The sequence below is a fragment of the Typopeltis vanoorti genome, chromosome 19 (assembly GCF_054136105.1).
Source record: "Typopeltis vanoorti isolate ZY-2024b chromosome 19, IOZ_Tvanoo_1.0, whole genome shotgun sequence".
In the NCBI taxonomy this organism is placed as follows: domain Eukaryota; kingdom Metazoa; phylum Arthropoda; class Arachnida; order Uropygi; family Thelyphonidae; genus Typopeltis; species Typopeltis vanoorti.
Genome location: NC_143567.1, coordinates 38,146,322 through 38,167,188, shown reverse-complemented (window position 1 = coordinate 38,167,188; position 20,867 = coordinate 38,146,322). Strand labels below are relative to the sequence as shown.

The 20,867-nt window shown below is 36.3% G+C and overlaps 1 protein-coding gene across 1 annotated transcript in view; it reads left to right on the top strand.

Annotated features, from left to right (window-relative positions):
- The window catches only part of Tab2 (TAK1-associated binding protein 2), a 171,439-nt gene that overhangs the window by 18,700 nt on the left and 131,872 nt on the right, over positions 1-20,867 (top strand). The window contains exon 2 of the mRNA XM_090409209.1: positions 7,206-7,354. Coding sequence (XP_090265335.1) covers positions 7,256-7,354 — 99 coding nt within the window. The 5' untranslated portion in view covers positions 7,206-7,255. The remainder of the gene's footprint in view (positions 1-7,205; positions 7,355-20,867) is intronic.

Sequence of the window (20,867 nt, the reverse complement as noted above, 5' to 3'; positions counted from 1 at the left end):
CACTCTTCTGGCCTGTGTATATTCTTATATTCTTCATGCATCTTCTCTTCACCTGTCTCCTTATATCTTTTCCATACCCTCTTTTTCACATGCAATTCCTGTTTAATATTGTTTGTCATCCACTTTATTCCAAATTGTGTCCTCTTCTTCACTCGTGGTATACAACTTACCATTGCTGCTAACAAATATTCTTTCACAATTTCCCACGCACTAATGATAACCCGGCCTTCCAATTCCTCCCTCCATGAAACTTCCCGAGTTGACGTGTAAGACTATTATAATCACCTGCATTATAATACCACATAAGTTCCCGACCCTTTGATACTCCTGCATGTCTATTCATTTTCCAAGTCAAAACCATATGGTCACTCTCTCTAACTGGTGGGTGAGATGTCAACTCAGTTATTATCAACTCTTCTGATGCTATAACCAAATCCAACTTTGACATGAATCAAATCATTTTTCTTAGTTATTTGTTTCAAAGTTCTTCATTGTTTCTTTATCACTATAAAAACTAGATGACCAAATTTGTCCATAGCAGTTTAGGTCTGATCAAGGTCTTTTACAATGGTAGCTACCTCCCTCTCCTTTCTTTCTTTTTTTCTTATCATGGCATTTCTTATATGCCATATGGTTTTCACAATTTTTGCAATGAGCACTTTGAGCTTTTGTCTCCAACTACTGCTCCCAGATCATGAGCCAATTTGCCTCTTCATGAACAGTTTTATTAATACAGTATGCAGCATTACCCCATGGTGCACAATTTTCTATTTAGCAACATTAAAATCATAATCTCTCTCATTCATCTGTCTCCAGTCTAAAAGTCTTTAAATCTTCCTAAAGAGGCTTACTATTAGCATATATATATATATATATATATATATATATATATGAGGGCTGTTCAATAAGTAATAAGACTAATTTTGCTGTCGCGAAACCACTCATCACACTATTAATTTCTGTGGAATAAAGAAATGTTGCTGTCTGTATTAACAAAAGAGGTTGATAAATGGCGTATACGGGCTGATTTGCCAGAGTGTCACGTGACTAAACGCAAGCTTGTTTCGCCGCGCCTATGAGCCGCGACCAGTCGTCAAAATGGAAACGTCCTTGGAACAGCGTTATGCAATTAAATTTTGTGTGCGTTTGCAAAAATCAGCATCGGACTCTTTTAACATGATACGTGAAGCTTTCCACGATGAAGCAATATCAAGGGCAAGTGTTTTTCGCTGGCATAAAACTTTTAAGGAAGGAAGGCAAAATGTGGAAGATCTTGAACGTGAGAGAAGACCTTCAACGTCCATCACAGACACGATGATCAACACAGCAGCGATTATTATCAAGGAGGATCACAGAATTACAGCACGCCAGTTGCATGTTGTCCTGAATATTTCTGTGGGAAGTGTTCACTCAATCATGGCTAAACATTTGGGACCGAAACGTGTTTGCGCCCACTGGATTCCCAAACTCTTGACACCGGAGTTAAATGCAGCATCGAGTGGATGTGTGCACAGAATGGAAAGAAAGACTGGAACAAGAAGGCGACAACTTCTTAAAACGCATCATTACAGCAGATGAAGCTTGGTTGTATCACTATGAAACTACAATGAAACAACAAAGCAGTGAATGGAAGCATCCCTCTTCGCCTACCCCCAAGAAAGCAAAAACTGTAAAATCGTCTGTTAAAGTTATGACCATAATGTTTTTTTGACTATGAAGGCATTGTTTACCAACACGCTGTAGAACCCGGGAATACTGTAAACGGCTCATACTATGTGGATGTTTTACAGACAATGGTACAGCACGTCAAAAGGAAGCGTCCATTGCTGAAGAATGGCTTCTTATTGCGCCACGATAATGCAAGGCCACATATTGCTGGTGGTGTAGTGGACGTTTTGCAGAAGAATAGCGTAGATATCCTATCACACCCTCCATACCGTCCTGATCTCGCACCGTGTGCGATTTCTGGCTGTTTCCTCAGCTCAAGAAACCACTAAGAGGCTACCATTTCAAAAGCAACAAAGCATGTGTAAAAGCTGCGGAGGCGGTTTTGAAAGAACCCTCAAAAAATGGAATTTCATATGTTTAAGAAGTGGTCGCAACGTTGTGACAAATGCATCGCATCTCGCGGTAGTTACTTCGAAAAGACCATGTAAATAATGACGATTAAAGGTAATCTGTTTTCTCTATAAATATAGTCTTATAACTTATTGAACAACCACCGTATATATATATCTCTCTCAATTCTGCATCAATGTCATACTGCATGGAAACATTGAACAGTAGGTACTGTTAACAGAACCCTGTAGTATATTACTGGTTATCTTAATTTTCTGAGACCACCCCTGTCATTTGTCACTGTATATGAATTTCGTTTTTCTAAGCCATTCATTGCTGTATAATAAAATACAGTTAAATTTCTAAAACGAAACCTTCCCATTATAAACTCATGAAGAAGCTTTTCTTCATACAGAAGTCTACTATGCATATTAAACCAATCAAGTATTTTAGTTCTTACCAACCTTCCAATACCCACAACTGTGGTAATATTTTCCCTTCCACTCTTTTAAGACTCCCATTTGACTTGATTTTTTCCTGCCTTGCTGATATACAGCAACTAATTATAATGTATACAGTTTTTGTGTGTTAAAAACCTAAGTACTGGGAAGATATCATGTTCAAGGTTTAATGGAATATTTACAGCACTAGGTAAGGATTAAAAAGTAATTTTAATGCTTCCAGTATTTCATCTCAGTCACTGAGATGAGATATGGAAGCATTGAAATTAGTTTTTAATCCTTTCCGTAGTGCTTTAAATATTCCATTAAACCTCCAACATGAGGTATACTGTTTCCTTATATGTATGTGGTAAGATGTTGTGGATTTTTATGTGAAGAGGTCAAATAAGAGAAAGGAGAAAGTGTGGGTATGCAGAAAGTACAATATGTGAATAGACCATGAGGCTAGTTTGAGTCAGACTAGGGAACATGTGGCATAAATAAAATAATGTTGAGGAAGATCATGTGAATGTTAAGGAAGTACATGAAACTTGGCAAAGAAAGGAGTGCAACTGATGATAAGAAAATGTGTGATAATGACAGTAAAAAACAGATCACAATTGATTGTACAATGGAGAGAGTGAATGGTAGCAAAAAAAAAAATTATGCAAGATTTGAAAGCCGAGTCGAGGAAGATTGTGCGAATGTTAAAGGAAGTGCATGAAACTTGGCAAAGAAAGGAGTTCGACTGATGATAAGAAAATGTGTGAGAATGACAGTAAAAAATGGATCACAATTAATGGTATGATGGAGAGAAAATGAATGATAGCAAAAAAATTTAGGCAAGATTTGAAAGCCGAGTCACTGGAAATGAGCCGTGAGATGAAGCAGACACAGTGAATTAATAGAATTGTAGATATGTACGGAGGAGTGAGCAAGATTGAAATAAATGACATTGGTATGAAAGATGTACTCATGAGGGGCATTGCATGGGAATTCAGTTATTAGAGGTGTAGTGTATATGAGTAGAATGATCGAGGCATTGGATGCGAGGAGTACGCAAGCAAAAGAGTTGGTAGTGGGAACAAATGAACTTGACTGGAGGCAAGGGGAATGTAAGACTGAATATCAGTCAGTTATTGAGAAGAATAAAAGATAATAGTGTGATAGAAAAGGCAGTGTGTTGCCTAGGTATGACATTGATTACTTGAAGTAGAGAGCAAGGGTTATGATTAATATGTTAGCTGAAATGTGTGAAGAGACAGGAGTGCAGTTTGTGAATATGAGATGAGTTTGAAAGACAAATTGAACCATATGAGTGAAGGACTGCATTTGAATGGCTTTGATGTGAGTCATCTGGAGAGACTGCTGCTTGAAGGTAGAGTAGGAAGTGCAGAGAATGGATCTGAGCAAGTAACAAGTAATGTGGAAGAACAGCAGAGTAAGGAAGGAGGATTGAAATGGTGCTTCTGAATGGAGAAGTGGAGAGCATGAATGCAGAGAATGAGAGAACAGTTGTGCAAGACAGGGAAATGCAGCACAAGAAAGGTTGATACCTAAAGAAGTAAATGTGTAGACAAGAAACAAATGGGATGACCTGGATGTATTGGAAACAGTTGGGTTTGAAGAGGGTTCTGGGATGGGCAGTGAGAGAGAGGAATGGCTGGAGGGAGGCATGGAGAAGTCACATCTAATAAGTGGTTTAACATTTCTGGATCTATAACAAGTGAAACTTGTTTCTGATACTTCTAGCATTTGTATAAAAGCATAACAGCATCAGAAACAAGGGTAGCAAAATTGCTGCATTGATCGAATTCGTTAGCTCAAAAATTGTTGGAATAATTGAGACATGGTTGGATGAGGATGACATCCTGACAGGAATAGAGATAGAAGGGCATGATGTTTTTCGTGAAGATAGAAAAGGTAAAAAGGGAGGTTGAGTGCTGTTAATGATGATAAAAATGAATTTATACTTATGCAAGGGGGGGGGAATAGTGGCAGTGATTTTTAGGCAGTATGGTGTGAGATAGAGGTGACTAGAATGAAATACTTAGATGTTGTTGTAGATCTGGTGATTTGGAGGGTAGTGACCATGAAATATATAAGCAAATTAGCCAAGCAATTAGGAAAAGGATGATCATTATAGGTGACTTTAATTATAGTAATACAGAATGGATGATGAGATAGCAGCTGGAAGTAAAGAAAATTAATTTTTCAAGTTTTTGAGGGAGAATTACCTGAGGCGGTCTCTAACACTTGACATGCAAGGATCCAGGGTTTTGGATTAGGGAAATTTGACACCTCATCTGAGAATGTCATTATAAATGAGGTGTCAAATTTCCCTGCAGTTGGTTGAGAGTGACTATGAAGTAATTACCTTACCTTGGTGGTTGTCAGCAATGTGAGAACTTCTGTGAGAAATATATGTGGAACTAAAAGGTGGTGGTGATTATTAAAAACTCAGGAGTCAGCTTGCAAGCTCGTAGCTATAACATGGAATGAGGAGTTGAATGGAAAGGAGATCAGTACTTCTTGAGTGCTATTCAAGAACTATCTAGTGGAAGCAATGTCTGAATGCATTCTCAAAGGTCAGAAGGTTAAACAAATTAGGTATGAAATGTATGAATGAAAGGATTAAGCATGCAATATAGAGAAAAAAGACATTATGGAGGCAACATAAGATGAGTGGTAATAATCAATTCCATGAGAAGTACAAAGAACAGGCAAGGAGGATGACTCGGTTGATAAGAGTAGCAAAAGTGCAATAAAAAGATTAGCTAATTAAGCCAAAAAAAAAAAACTCCCCTAGGGAGTTTCTTCAATATGTAGCCACCAGCAGGAAAAAAAAAATGATTATGGTAGGATGACATTGATTAGAGAAAAAGGTGTAAGGATAACTGCTGTGAAGGAACAGTTGATATTAAATAAGCAGTTCATAAAAGTATTTTATCCTTGTCAATGTGACAGCATGTAGTTTGAGAGCAGTGGAAAGAGGAGAGACTGACTGTGAGTGAATGAAAGGTATATGTGGAATTGAGTAAACTTGATACATCACCACATATTTTGAGGGAATAGACAATATATCTGCCTTGATATACTTGTTAAATATGAGTTTTACATCGGATCAGTTCCAAAGGATTGGTTTTTTTTTTTTTTTTTTACATCTGATCTACACACCACAAGACCTATCTCACATTAGTGCTGTGTGTGTTGTGGTAGTGGGGGGGGGGGGCAAGAGGAATAGAAGAATGGAGGAATCTGTTTCACATTTTGCTTAAACAGCAGGAATGGAAGGAAGGCAAGTTTGTACTGCTTCATAAGAGAGGTGGCAGAACTTAAACTTCAAATTATAGATCAATACGTGTGTCAGACATTGTGTTAAAGTTGGAGAGATGAGTGAGAACCAGGATCCAGAACTGAGTTGACAACAGTGGTATTCTCTTTGATAGACAACATCGATTTGCTAAAGGAGAGTCATGCTTTAGTAATATATTTATTACAATAAGGTGACAGGCACATTTGACAATGGAGATATACTTAGATTTTGCAAATGCTTTGATAGTTAAACTAGAATGGATGGGGTTGGATATTAGATTAATGCATTGAATTTGAGATTGGCTAGACATCAGCAAGTGGTGTATTGGGGGACTGGTATCTTGGAAGAGGAAAGTCACTAGTGCTCCACCTCAAGAGTCTGTTTTAGGGCCATTGCTGTTTAAACTTTATGTTAATAATATTGGGGAAGGTATATGATACAAAATTGGAAACAGAGCAAATGTTGTGGCTTTATAAGTGGATGAACTGAGTAAATGGGCACAGGAATGGGGATGTCAGTTCAATGTTGTTAAAAGTAAAAGGTTTTAAAATTTGGAAAACAAAGATGAAATGAAGATATATATATACCTTTGGTGGGGATATATTGGAAGAGGTGGAGGAAATAAGAGATCTGGGGGTGATGACAGATAGCGATCTAAATTTTAGAAGGTACATTGCTGAAATTGTGAGGACAGCACAACAAATTCTGGCAGTGATGCAGAGGACACTGGAAGATTCTGTTTCCATTGTATAAGGCCTTGATTAATCAACATGTAGACTACTGTGCACAGATTTGGTCACCTGGTCTTCAAAAGGATTAAGGGATATTGGAAAGAGTCCAGAGGCAGTTGACTAAAGTGGTTTCTGGCTTCTGGAACGTTGAGCATGAAGAAAAGTAGATAAGATGCAGTTTACAGAGTCTGGTGGATAGGATGAGAAGGGTGATGCCATAGAGATATAAAGTAGTAAGGGATTCTTATAAAATTAATATCGAAAAGGTTTTTCTTAGAATGGTGTGGAGAACAAGAGTTCATCCTGGAAGCTGTATAAGCAGGGTGTGAGCAAAGAAGTGAGAAGCATGTTTTTTTTTTTTTTTTTTGTGGAGAGTGATATGATTGAAATGCATTGCCTGAGAGTGCGTGCTGTCTGCAGAGAATTTCATTGTATTTAAGGCACAGTATGATGAGCTATGTGTGTATTACAGAGGGACCGCCAATGACGAGTCTTTGACTCAATGGAGGTCTGAGGATAATAATAATCTATTACTGAATTATGTAAGCTTATTAATATCAGAGGGTGGTCTGAAATCATATGATTTTTATTTGTATGAGTAATGAAAGTAATTTGTTCTAATGATTTTGTGTAGTCATACATAATAACTTCTTATTATAGGGGAGATGCTGGAGTTGTTACCAATATGTATTGTTTCTTCCTGATTAAACATGGCTGACAGTGCAATATCCAACATGCATTTGTTCTTGGATATGAAGAAGAACTTTCCTGAGGTGCCAGATAATATTATTGAAAAATATGTTGCTGAGGTTAGTAATACTAAACAGCGTGTTTTTAAGCAGGTAGTATCAGAAACGTTGCTTAATCACAAAAAATTGAGAAAAAATATTAAAATAAGTAATCAATTAACCTCCCTACCGGCCAGTGTGGATGAAATAGTGACACCAAATTGCACTTCTTATTCATGTTATTCAATGGGTGTTAGAGCTTCGTATCCAGATTTAGCTGAACGTCTATAGACGTTGTGGCTGGTTGGGGGGTTAATGTATTACTATATTAATGTATTACTTTTTTTTTTCTCATTCTCTTTACTATGAGTGTGAAATGGGGACCTGTGGAGATGGCTGCTCCACAGGTCCCCATATCACACTCATCTATAACTTCTCGTCTATAACTTCTCGGAGTGATAATGATTTGAATAGAACATACCAAGATCATGTAATAGATTTTTACTTCTGTTTAACTGATGTATTTGGATTTTCTATGAGAAACATTTGGTATTGTACTCTTAACTTGGAATGTACACAAGATCAATGTCTCACTCTTCAGATATTCCTGCATCTACACCAATAGGATGTTGAAGTACTAATGGATGATGGGCCTTCTGTTTCCACTGTGGATAGGAAATACTTATCAGCTGAAAACATTTATAAACTTATTAACAAACCTCATCTGATCAGATAGAAGGAATTACATGATCATATTAAGGATTTCAATTTATTTAAACAATAGCTTAGATAAATTTACATCTCTAAACTGAACTGCTTATATCTTCTTGTCTTCAGCAGTGGAATTTATTAGTCCCAAGATCAAATCTTTACGGTTTTAGAAATAGAAACAAAATCCTAAAGTCAAATTCTGAGACAAATGATGTAATATGATATTACTGCATCATAGATGGCACCTTTCAAAGAAATGATGAAGTATGAGCCAAAAGATTACCAGTTAGTGGATTTTTCTAAAAGAATCATAAAATAGTGGTAGTGAGAAGACTTCCATATCTGTCCTGTATAATAAATATGAAGAAAACATTTTTTTTCAAAATATGTTTGAGTTAATGGCAGCACTAGGATATAATGACTGCCATTAAAATATTTGTGGCAATTTAAAATTAATTGCATTGCTTTTAGGCATGCAAAGAGAATTTCTCTAAATAGTGCTGCTTTCTTTTTTGCATGAAAAGCAGCACTGTTCCAAACAGCAGAATAACAATGGAGTAGAAAATATGGCCTTTCCAAAAAAGGAAGGACAATAAAACACAAGCCTCTCCATCCCAAGGAACTATTTCTACCACCATTGCATATTAAACTGAGTCTCATTGAAACTATGCTAAAGCATTGGACAAAAATAGATTTGACATTCTGCTTCCTATCTGGAAGAGTTCCAAAAATTTCAGAAGCCAAACTTTAGAAATTTATATTTAAAACAATCAATTACATGATAACCACAGTAATTACCTTTAATGAAAGTACAGATATCCTACAAAAACAAAAACAATTAAATAAGCTCCTTGTTGAAGTTGTTAGCTGGGATCAAAAATACTTGGGATAAGTGTTGAAAGTTTATTTTTTACTTGGTTAGAGTATAATAAATTTAGTTTAATCCTTTATCCAAGTATGAGCAAACAAAGTTTGTGCCTGAAAGTATCTTCAGGAATGGGGTAAGGTGGTACAACACCAGGGCAACTCCTTGCCAAAGGTGGAGCAAGCTACCAACATTCCTATCTCAGTATCTCCCATAATGCAAAACACATCTCCTTGCAGATACGTCTAATGTTATGCATTAAGGGAAGGGCCACAACCCAGACTAGTTTCGACCTTTATTGAGGTCTATTCAGTGGGAGCCAGGCCCAAGTGGAGATACCAGGCAGAAGCATTAGCAGGTGATCTCTACCTATAGGAGTTGCCAAATAGTGTGCCACCCTTTTTTAATAAATTACTCTGGATTTAGAGAAAGATGTTGAAAGTTTATTTTTCACTTGTTTAGAGTATAATAATGCATAACATAATGCAATCCGCAAGGAGATGTGTTTTGCATTATGGGAGATACTGAGATATGAGTGTTGGTAGCTTGCTCCACCTTTGCAAGGAGTGCCCTGGTGTTGTACCACCTTACCCCAGTCCTGAAGATACTTTCAAGCGCAAACTTTGTTTGCTCACACTTGGATAAAGGATTAAACTAAATTTATTATACTCTAGCCAAGTGAAAAATAAACTTTCAACATCTTTCTCTAAATCCAGAGTAATTTATTAAAAAAGGGTGACACACCATTTGGCAACTCCTGTAGGTAGAGATGACCTGCTAATGCTTCTGCCTGGTATCTCCACTTGGGCCTGGCTCCCACTGAAGAGACCTCAATAAAGGTTGAAACTAGTCTGGGTTGTGGCCCTTCCCTTAATCCATAACATTAGACATATCTGCAAGGAGATGTGTTTTGCATTATGGGAGATACTGAGATAGGAGTATTAGTAGCTTGCTCCACCTTTGCAAGGAGTGCCCTGGTGTTGTGCCACCTTACCCCAGTCCTGAAGTTAATTTCAGGTGCAAACTTTGTTTGCTCACACTTGGATAAAGGATTAAACTAAATTTATTATACTTGGGATAATTATTCTATTTTATTCTATAAGTTGCACATTTATTTTGGAAGGACTCCTTGTTTATGTTGTCTCCCAAAACTTCATAAAGAAGGTTGTCCAGTAAGATCCATTGTGAATTGTGTTGACTCTCCCACCTATAAAATTGCTAAATTTCTTTCACATTTATATTGGACAATCCGGATGATTCATCAAGAATTCCACACATTTTCTTGAAAAAATCAAGAATATTCAAATATAAGAGTTGAATTTGTTACTCAGCTTTGACATCATTTCCCTTTTTACCAATGTTCGTTCGTTTATCTGACACTATTAGTTTACTATATGATGATTTCCCCCCTGATTTTGTGAAGATGTTTGAATTTGTTATACACTCAGGATAGTTCAGCTGGAAAAGCAAGATCTATAGACAAGTTGATGGCACTGCCATGGGTAGCCCTCTGTCTCCACCTTTGGCAAACTATTTCTTGAACCATCTGGAAGATACCTTGTTCTCATCCATTCATTCCCAACCCTCTCTTTGGTTTCATTACATCAATGTTTTGGCTGTTTGGCCTCATTCTGAAAATGAACGTACTGCTTTTCTACAATGGATCAACAGCCTTTGTCCACACGTTCAATTCATCATGGAAAAAAAAAATTCTGGTAGTTTACCATTCTTGGATATCCTTCTTTCTTGTATAGCCTCTGGTACTTTGTCAACCAGTATTTATCAAAAACCCATCTTGACTGGCAGAAACATTCATCCAAAAGCCTGCTCATCACGCCTCTTAAAAAAATTGGTGTTATCAAGTCTTTAACTAATAGATCACATAATGTATGCTTCTCTCCTTCAAGCTTACAACAAGAACTTCTCACTATCAAAACTTTAATAGAATTAAATGGTTACAACCATCATCAAATCCATCAGATAATTAACTTCTATGTTCCAACAACTAAGGATTCTTCAACAGACTGCAGGATTCCAATTCCTTATATTTCTGGTATCTCTGAACATATTTGGTAGAATTTTGAAGACGTATCACCTTATTCCCACACATTTTCCTATCAACAAAATTTCTCATCTGTTACCATCTACAAAAGACAAACTGTCACTTCTATCATTAGCTTGTGTTTACCAGGTATCTTGTGAACATAATTTGACATATTTTGGGCAGACAGGCTGTTCTATGGAATAAAAGGAATTAATGAACATTAGTATTACATTGAATATGTGAAACCTCAAAACTCTGGTCTGACAGAGATGTGTTTACAGCATAGTATCGACACTAAACACTGTATCTGGTGGGATGAAGTTGGTCTTCTCCCTAGAAGCATTTTTAAATATGAACACTTTTTCAAAGACAATTGCTAAGCCTTTTACATTGGCCTAATCTGAATTAGAATGATGATTTCTCTTTCCCAACAGTTTGGGAGATTCTCATTTTATGGAAACATCAAAAATAGTTTGAATTTTCAGTACAATATATCTGTACTTTCGTTAAAGGTAATTACTGTGGTTATCTTGTAATTTGTTGTTAATAGTTATGCCACAAGTACCTTTAAAGATTAAAAATGAATATATTTGTCAGATCTCACATAAGGAACATATTAAAGTATTATTATTATTTGTGACACCCCCAAGGAGTCTGTAGACTCATCGCTGGAGGACACCCATATGAAGAATCAAAAAAAAAAAAATCGCTCGCTAAACTAGAACTGGAACCCTGGAAGTTGTTCAGAGATATTGTTGAAGCATTTCTGAACAACAGTAAAGCTGGAAAATTATAAAGAACTAGTTGATCAACTTTGACAAAGTATCGCAAGATAAAGACCAGGTGTCATGTCACTGAAGATTCATTTCCATTATTCACTGAACTTCTTTTATGGAAACCTTAGTACAGTGAATAATGAGTAGGGTGGAAGGGTTTCATCAGGATATCATAGTAATGGAGCATTGACACTGGGAAAAAAATGGAATGCTAGTGTGTTGGGATACTGTTCTAGATTTTGAGGAAATGCACATAATAAAAATTGGAAGTGCTGTTAAATTTATTTGCATTTTTTTTTTTGTGTGTGTGTGTGTGTGTGTGTGTGTGTGTGTGTGTGTGTGTGTGTGTGTGTGTGTGTGTGTGTGTGTGTGTGTGTGTGTGTTGATTGTGAATATAATAAAATATGCAAGAACTTGATTTGCAAAATACCTTTTTTTTCTACTTGACAACTACAAATTATGCAAAAACTGTACTCATCCAAGACCCTCTCATTTTTTTTTAATATGTCCCAGTAAGTCAATATGAGTTCTACCAAGTGATTAGTGAAGCTGAATCTGTGTTTTCTTAAAAAAACATTTTGTTTAGGAAGGTTTTTTTTTCATCATCATCATCATCATCAAATTCCTGACATGTACCCTCAAGGGGTGTACAGGATATGATAGTACTACACGAAAAATTTACATCATTACTAACTTCCTATCTACAATTTTCCTCCAAATCAGTCTATTACTTGTCAAGACTCCAATATTATCATTATCAGATCTTATATTTCTATCTTCTAAGGCACATTGTACCATATCACCGTATCAATCCACCTATATCTTGGTCTTCCTCTGGGTAGTTTTCCTGCCAACCTGGCAGAGAACACTTGTTTTCCTCGCCCATTCTGTTTAAGTGACCATACCACCTGAGATTAGCTCTGCTAACGTATTCCTGGATGCCGACAATGTCAAGTTCTTTCCTAATATTCTCGGTTTTAATATGATATTGCCATTGATGCCATTTGTTTATGCCTCTAATCTTTCTCAGGACTCTCATATCTGCAGTCTCTAGTCTTTGGTCAATGTTTTACTTCTGACCCAGCTCTCAGATCCATAAGTTAAAACTGGTTTGAACGCTGTCTCGTATACAGCTAATTTAGTGTTCCGATTAATTTCTCTCTTATTCCATGTGAATTTATTCAATTGACTTCCTACCATACCAGCTTTGTTGATTCTGCTGTCTATTTCCATATTTAATTTACCATCTTCACTAAAAAATCTTGCCTAAGTAGCTGAAATGTTTTACTTGTTCCACAGGTTCTCTATTCACAACGCAGTTGATATTTTCAGTGCTTCTGCCTATTTTCATTGTCTTTGTCTTTTTATTGCTGATCTGCATACCATATCTATTACAATAGTTATTCAATTTAGTCAAGGAATCTTGCAGACTTGTATTGGATTTATTGATAAGCATAACATTGTCTGCATAAAGCAAAAGCTGACATTAACAACTCCAATTCTGATATCATGTTTAATACCACTTTCCTTCATAATGTGATCCGTATAGATAATGAATAACAGAGGGGATAATGTACATCCTTGTCTCACACCACATTTAACATTAAATGTACTTTTTATCATAGTTGCAATGTGCCCTCAGAACTTCAGTCCACCGAAGTTCTGAGGATACATTGCCACAAGATTCTGAATTTTGTTCACTTCCTGAAGCAGCTCCACCAATACAGTATGTAATCTTATACCTCTGTACCCCAAAGTGTAACACCTTGCATTTATTAATATTAAAACTAAAATCCCACTCATCTCTCCAAGCATTTATTCAAATCTTCCTGTAGAGAATTAACATCATCAGCAATCCTCCTGATAATTTTGCCTAACTTTACATCATCAGCAAGTGTTTGAAGATCTCCAATCAATCCACATGAAATGTCATTAACAAATAAGTTAAACAGTAGGGGCTCAAGAATAGAATCCTGTGGCACAGCACTGGTCATCTTCCTTTTCTGGGACACTGCATCATCGTACACAACTTGCTGGTATCTTTCTGAAAGCCATTCTTCAATCCAACTAACCAGTCTTTATCTAACCCCATCTTCTGTCTTTTATACACCAATCTGTCATGTGGTAACCTATTAAATGCCTGCAAAGTCCAATAAAATCACTGTATGTGAATCTCCCTTATCCAACATATTCATCATCTTATAAAATGTAAGCAGATTTGCTAAAGCAAGACCTGCCCTTCACAAACCCATGCCAACCATCACATAGAATCTTTTTTCCGTCAACCCAGTCCTGTATTCTATTCCTAACCAGATTTTCCAACATTTGAACCACAACTGCAGATATATAAACCAGTCTGTAATTGGACACTTCTGTTCTAGAACCATACTCGAGTTACATTATTTTGCCTTATTTCCACTCCTAAGGAACCTTCTCCACTGCAAGACTTTGATTAAATAACCAAGTCAAGGGCATGATTAACTCTTTTGTACATTCTTTAAAAATATGTATTAAAATGCCATCCATTCTGACTGCCTTATTAACATTTGATACACCTAATTCTCCTGATCCTTGCTTACCTTCTACATGTTGCACTACATCATTCACACCAATTTGATATACACTGAAGATGTGTTCATTAAATAATTACACTATATTATTTGCTATGGTTATTCTGCTTCCATAACTATCCACTAGTGTCAACCTCCCATAGTTATTTTTCCTCTTGTTTGCCACATAGCAGAAAAATTCCCTTGGATTAGTTTTGACCTGACTGGCTAGTCACTTCTCATATTCTACTTTGTCTTTTTAAACCATGCTTGTCACTTTTCTGGCATGCAGTTTATATTCTTCATGCATCTATTCACTACCAACTGTCTTGTACCTTCATAACTTCTTTTCCCATACTGCTCTTGCTTGTTACCACTGTTCATCTCACCTCTACTCTATTTATTTGCTTAATGCTTGGTATACAGTTATGCATTTCTTGGTAAATGATACTGTCTTATCATTTCCCATGCACCATCAGCATATACCACCTTTGCCACGAGTTGCCCCAGTCCTGAAAATACTTCAGCCGCAAACTTTGTTTGTTTACACTTGGATTACATCATATCATTGCCCATTGGCAATGATGTGATGCTTGTTTCACCATTCTTTGTCATTTCTCTCTGTCCATTACCAGGTGACTCAAATCCTGCAAAATTTCTACATCACTCTTTGACATCGTATATCCACTATCGCCTTGCCGGTCCTCTTATATTTATATTGTCCATTGTACCAATCAACAAGGTTTTGATCTTTCTACTGTTACCCATTCTGCAGATATGTCCAAAAAATAAAAAATTTTTAGTTTCCTTTGAATTATTTTTTGCATTAAATTTTCTTTGCAGTTTATTTTTGCAATTAAAGAACTTCCATCAGTTCTTCATTTGTTACTTTGTAGAATCTTTCTATAACATGTTCTTTTGAAAGCCAATATTTGTCTCACATAGTCTTTGACCATTACCCATGTCTCACAGCCATAGAGAGCACTTAGGAATATGCATGTTTCCACCTCAGCTTTATGGGGAGGCTCACCGCTTTACTTTTCCATATCTCATCCATTGCTTTAAGTTTATTTCAGCTTTTGTTATCCAAGATCTTATCTCTTTTTACAGTCTAAATCATTCTCTTCCAGCCCTTCTCTGTTGACTTTTATTTGCTTTATCATTCTCTTCTCTCTAAATATCATTGTTTTTGTTTTCTCAGTGTTGATGTTCATTATCAGCCCTTATTTTTTCCTTCTTCTCTTAGTTTCAGCATTGTTCTTTCTAGTTCATCTTCGAATGCTTTCTGAACATCAACAAAACATATAAACATTTTTATTTTTATGTAGCATTTTTTTCACCGTCAGTATTAATATTTGGTGCACAGCACTTCTACCTCTTCTAAATTCTGCTTGCTCATCTTGCAATTTTCTTCCATTAGTTTCCTTATTCTTTCCATTAATAACATAAGTAATTTTCCTAAAGTCTCAGTAGAGCTATTTTCTGTAATTTTTGCAGTCCATATTGCTTCCTTTTTGTGAATGGGTATTAGGATTTATCTTGTTCATTCTTTTGGTGTTTTGCCTTCCTCCCCTGCCATGTTACACAACCAGTACAGTTTGTTTGCTATCTATCACCTCACCACATGTTTCAACATCTCTCCAGTAAGCTTATCATTCCTAGTGCTTTTATGGATTTTCAGATGTTTTACTGCGTTCACAACCTCATTATATTTATTTCTCCATCTCTGCTTGGTGATATTTCCCTCAATTCATCAATTAACTTCTTTGGACTTCAACATCTCTCTGTGTCTTGTGTAACTCTGAGCAGTATCTCTTTCATCTTTCTCCTGTTTCTTCTGTATTCATCAAGATTTCACTATTTTCATTATTTATGGTTCTCTGCTTTGGACCTCATTTCTTGTTTATGTTTCTGATCATCTTATTCACCATTGTATTTATTGATATCCTCACACTGTTCTTCTTGCCATCTTGATTTGTCTCTCCTTGCTGCCTCTTCCATTTCCACAGAGATCGCTCTCCTAATCTTTAATTCTCTTTTTATTATTATTATCTTTAATGTTTTCTGTGAGATCCATGTCTTCTTTTGTTTTTATATCTTTGAGATCATTTGTTCCACTGCTTTCTTGATTGCAGACACCATGTTGTTGTTTCTATCCTCCAGTTCCTTTTCTGTAATAGATTTCAGTTCTTCCTCGAGCACTTTCCTATACACTTTCCCCATAATTTCTTCACTCAGTTATCCTCATATCTCTCTAATACTGTGTCTTCATTTGTTGCTTGAGTTTCAACTTAATATTGGCAATCACTAAGCTATGATCCAATTCCATGTCTGTTCCTTGAAATGTTTGACACTGCTGAACTGATGTGACCCATCTCTTGTTTATGAGTATCGTGTAGCATGTTCTTAGTTCTTCCATCTGGTGATTGCCATGTCCACTTCCTGCAGTCTTTTTTTTTTTTGCTGGAATTATGTGTTGCAAATTACCATGTCATGCTTCAGGGCAAATTCAAACATTCTTTTTCCTCTTTCATGGTTTTCTCCATATCCATATTTCGCCATTATTACTTCATGCCCTTTCCATTCCAGTCTTCTCCAGTAATTAGTATATCTTTCTTTGGTACTGATTTCAAGGTTATTTCCAAGTTACTATATAATAACTATTTCTTCTTCAGTACTTTCTGAAGTAGGTGAATATACCTGAACTGCTGTGATATTAAATAGGCTTTCTACAAATCTTGCCATTATTATTCTTTCATTTACTGGTTTGTATCTTAATGATGCTTCTCTTCCTCTATTACTGAGAAGAAATCCAACTCCTACCCCCATGCTTTGTAATATTTCAAGATCAGATGATTCTTCCACCTTTCATCTCTCCTGATCCAGCACATCTCTGCTAATCTAAGGATGTCACAACGATATCACTCCATCTCCTTACAAAGTAAGTCGAGTTTTTCAGGAGCCTGTAAAGTATAGACATTCCATGTTCCTATTGATAGCTTCTTTATTGTTGGCTTTAATTTATTGCACTTCTTTCAGTAGCTAACTTGTCAATCCAACCCTGATTGTTCAGTTGGGTTAGTGAACCTTGTTTATCTGGGCAACGTCTAAGCAAGCATGTACTTTTCCTCTGCACTTTACATTGCACAAGATTTCAATCGTATCTTGTTTTTAGAGTCAGCGCATTGGCCTCATCTGAGCAACCTTGATGGTTCTTTGAGTCAATCCTAACATGAGAAACAAAGACTGTTTGCAGCCACCCCATTTTCAGGCTCCCCGAGGGAGCCTGAAATCCCTCATGGTGGATAAAGGACTGCTGCTCAGATATCAGTGGTAGAAGGGAAATGAAATACCTCCTATGAACCAACAGTCAACAGCAGCATCTGATGTGTGGTGTTACCATAATAATAATAACGATAAAAATTATAATCCTTTATATACGCTTGTGTGTCCTGAACCAGTAGGATAGCAATGTTTTCTCAATAGTTCAGAACACAAGAGTATAATACAGGGGATTTGAAATTGGAAGTGATCACCATTTATGGTTGAGCCGGAGAAAATTGAATTTCATATTGAAAAGAAAGATGTAAGAAAGTTTTTAAAATGAACTAAAGTTGAACAACTTTCAGAGGTGAACTGTATTCTCAAAGACATAAATATCATTCAAGAAAAAAATGAGAGTTTGAAAACAAGAACCTAACCTTCTAGATTCACTAGCAAACACTGTAGAAAGCATTAATTGATTCAGCCAGAGAGGCATGTGGTGAGGTAATATGCAAGGATACAAAAAGCAGAACAACTCCATTGTGGGCTTTCAAAGTTAACATGTTCATGTTGGGAAGTGTTTCACATATATATTATACTCACAAGAGCTTTATTACTGTATATATGTCACGTCCACGTCAGATGGGTCATTGACACAAAGTTCATATGCTGTGATGTTAGTTGCAGCTTTTTCAGTAGAATTTTATTTTGTAAAGTTGGTATTGCGATCTGTGTTAATGACATCGAAAATCACATATGCAATTCAAACTGATTTCGAGCTATATGGCAAGACATTTCAATCATTCACAACTCTGCATGCAAAAAACCTGCTTTTCACTTCCTTGCTCACACCCTCCTTATATAGCTTCCAGGAATGACCTCTGATTCTTCCCTGATCTCCCACTGTTTTCTGTAAAACCTCTCCAACATTGATCCTATAACAAAAAAACCCTTATTAACTTGAAGGTCTCTATCATATCACTCCTCTTCCTCCTAGACTCTGTAAATTGCATCTTCTCAACCTTTTATCATATTTGACATTCCAGAGATCAGAAAGTCAGTCTCCTCTGGACCATTTCTAACATCTCTTCATCCTTTTGAAAACCTGGTGACCAAATCTGTGGTAGTCCATGTGTGGCCTAATCAGAGCCTTATATAATGGAACAAGAATCTCCTTATTTCTACAAGTCGGTGTCCTTCACATCATTCCCAGAATTCATTGTTTTGTTCTCACAATTTTGGCAATGTGTCCCCCCCTAATTTCAGATCCTTCTCTATCATCCCAAGATCTATTATTTCTTCCACCTCCAACAATATATACCAACCAAGAGTAAATTCTATATCCCATCTTTGTTTCCCAAATTTTAAAACCTTACATTTTGCAACATTGAACTGGTATCCCCATTCACTCAATCTGTTCAAGTCTTCTTGTAAGACACAACATCTTCTCTACTCTTCATAGTTTGTCCCAACTTTGCATAATCTGCAAGCAACTGAAAATATCCCCCATCCAAATCTTTACCAATATTATTAATAGCGGTGGTCCTAAAACAGACCCCCTGAGGCACACACCATTAGTGACTTTCCTCTTCTGGGATATTGCTCCCCCATACAAAACTTGTTGATACCTATCAAATAGCCAGTCTCTGATCCAATGCACCAATCTAATATCCAACCCCATCTGCTCTAGTTTGGCTATCAATTATCAGAATGGCAAGTTCTGATAATTGAAGTACAATTACATGGTGCTCTATCAGAAGTCAGTTGATATTGACTTGCAAGGAGTAGTTAATTGAATGGTCAGTCTTTTGAAGGTTGAATAAATGATAGATCACTCTACTTAAGAATCCAGTACATGTCTGTAGGATTATCTCAGTAAATTGAATGACTGCTGTAATAAATTGGTATGAAAATCAGAAATAAAAAGACAAAAGGCAATAAAAATAGGCAGAAACATTGAACATGTCAATTGCATCTTGAATGGAATGATGGAGAACCTATAGAAAATAAAACATTTCAGCTTTTAGTGAAGATTGCAAATTAAATATGGAAATAGACAACAGACTAAGTTTATTATTATTATTTATATGGGTACTCCATGGAGTCAAAAGACACATTGCAGGAGACCTGCTCTGTCTATTAACACAATACCTATCATTTTACCTTGATGGACCTGTGGTTTCAGTCAGGATTTCTCCATGACTGCAGGTCGTAAAGAGTCCAGCTATTCCTGTCTTAGGCTTTTCTTCTCCATTTTCTTCCAACTTTCTTAATCATTGGGTCTTCCCCACCTTAAGGCTGGTCTTCCAGGTTTCCTTTTGGTATCTCTCGGATACCAGTTTGTAACTCTGACTGTCCATCTGTTGTCTCTCATTCTGGCGAGATGTCCTGCCCATCTTCTTTTGCTGTTGTAGATTGTTTTTATTATATCTGTGAGTCCAGACTTCTTCCTGATTTCTGTGTGTTTTACGTGGTCTATTTTGTTTATATTGCATATTCTTCTTTCTATTTCACGTTGAGTTATTAAGCTTTGTTCTTCTTTTAAAGTTGTTCCATGTTTCACTGCCATAAGTTAATGCTGGTAAGATGTGACTATTGAAAAGGTTGGTAATTGTTGATTTTATTTTATTATCCAAGCAGCTCTTTTTCTCCTTGCTATTTCATTTGATATATCATTATTCATTTTTATGGACTGGCCAAGGTAGATGTATTCTTTAATTTTTTCAGTGGTGTGAGATTCTAGAGTGATTGTATGATCTTTACAGTATTTGTTTTTCATCCATCTTGTTTTGTCAGGGTGTATTTCCAATCCAATTTTTTGGCAGTTTTGGCTTATGTTATTCAGCATCGATTCTAGGAGTTTGGGTGAGTGAGATGTTAATACTACATCATCGGTGAATAATAGGATATTTAATATTTCATCATCAATGTTTATTCCATCTTTCCTGTCAATTTTTCGAATGATACTGTCCAGAATAGATGTAAAGAGATTAGGTGATAAGACATCACCCTGACGTACTCCTCTACTTAAGTTAATTTTAATCGGGTGATTGAAAAGGGTGATATTTGTTGTGATTTCTTTGTAGATATCTTTTATGAGTTGGATGTATGCTTTTTCTATGCTTTGTTCTATTAAAGCTTGGAATGCTGCATTATGCTCAACAGTGTGAAATGCCTTTTTAAAATCTATAAAAAGAAGACGAAGTGGGATCTGGTATTCTCTGCATCTTTCTGTTAACTGAGTAATAGTTTGAATGTGATCTATTGTTGAAAAGTTTTGAAACCAGCCTGTTCTTTGCAGCTATTTTCATTGATGGCAGTTTGTATTTTGTGTGTGTGTGTGTGTGTGTGTGTGTGCGCGCTAATAGACAGATAGGTCTGTAGT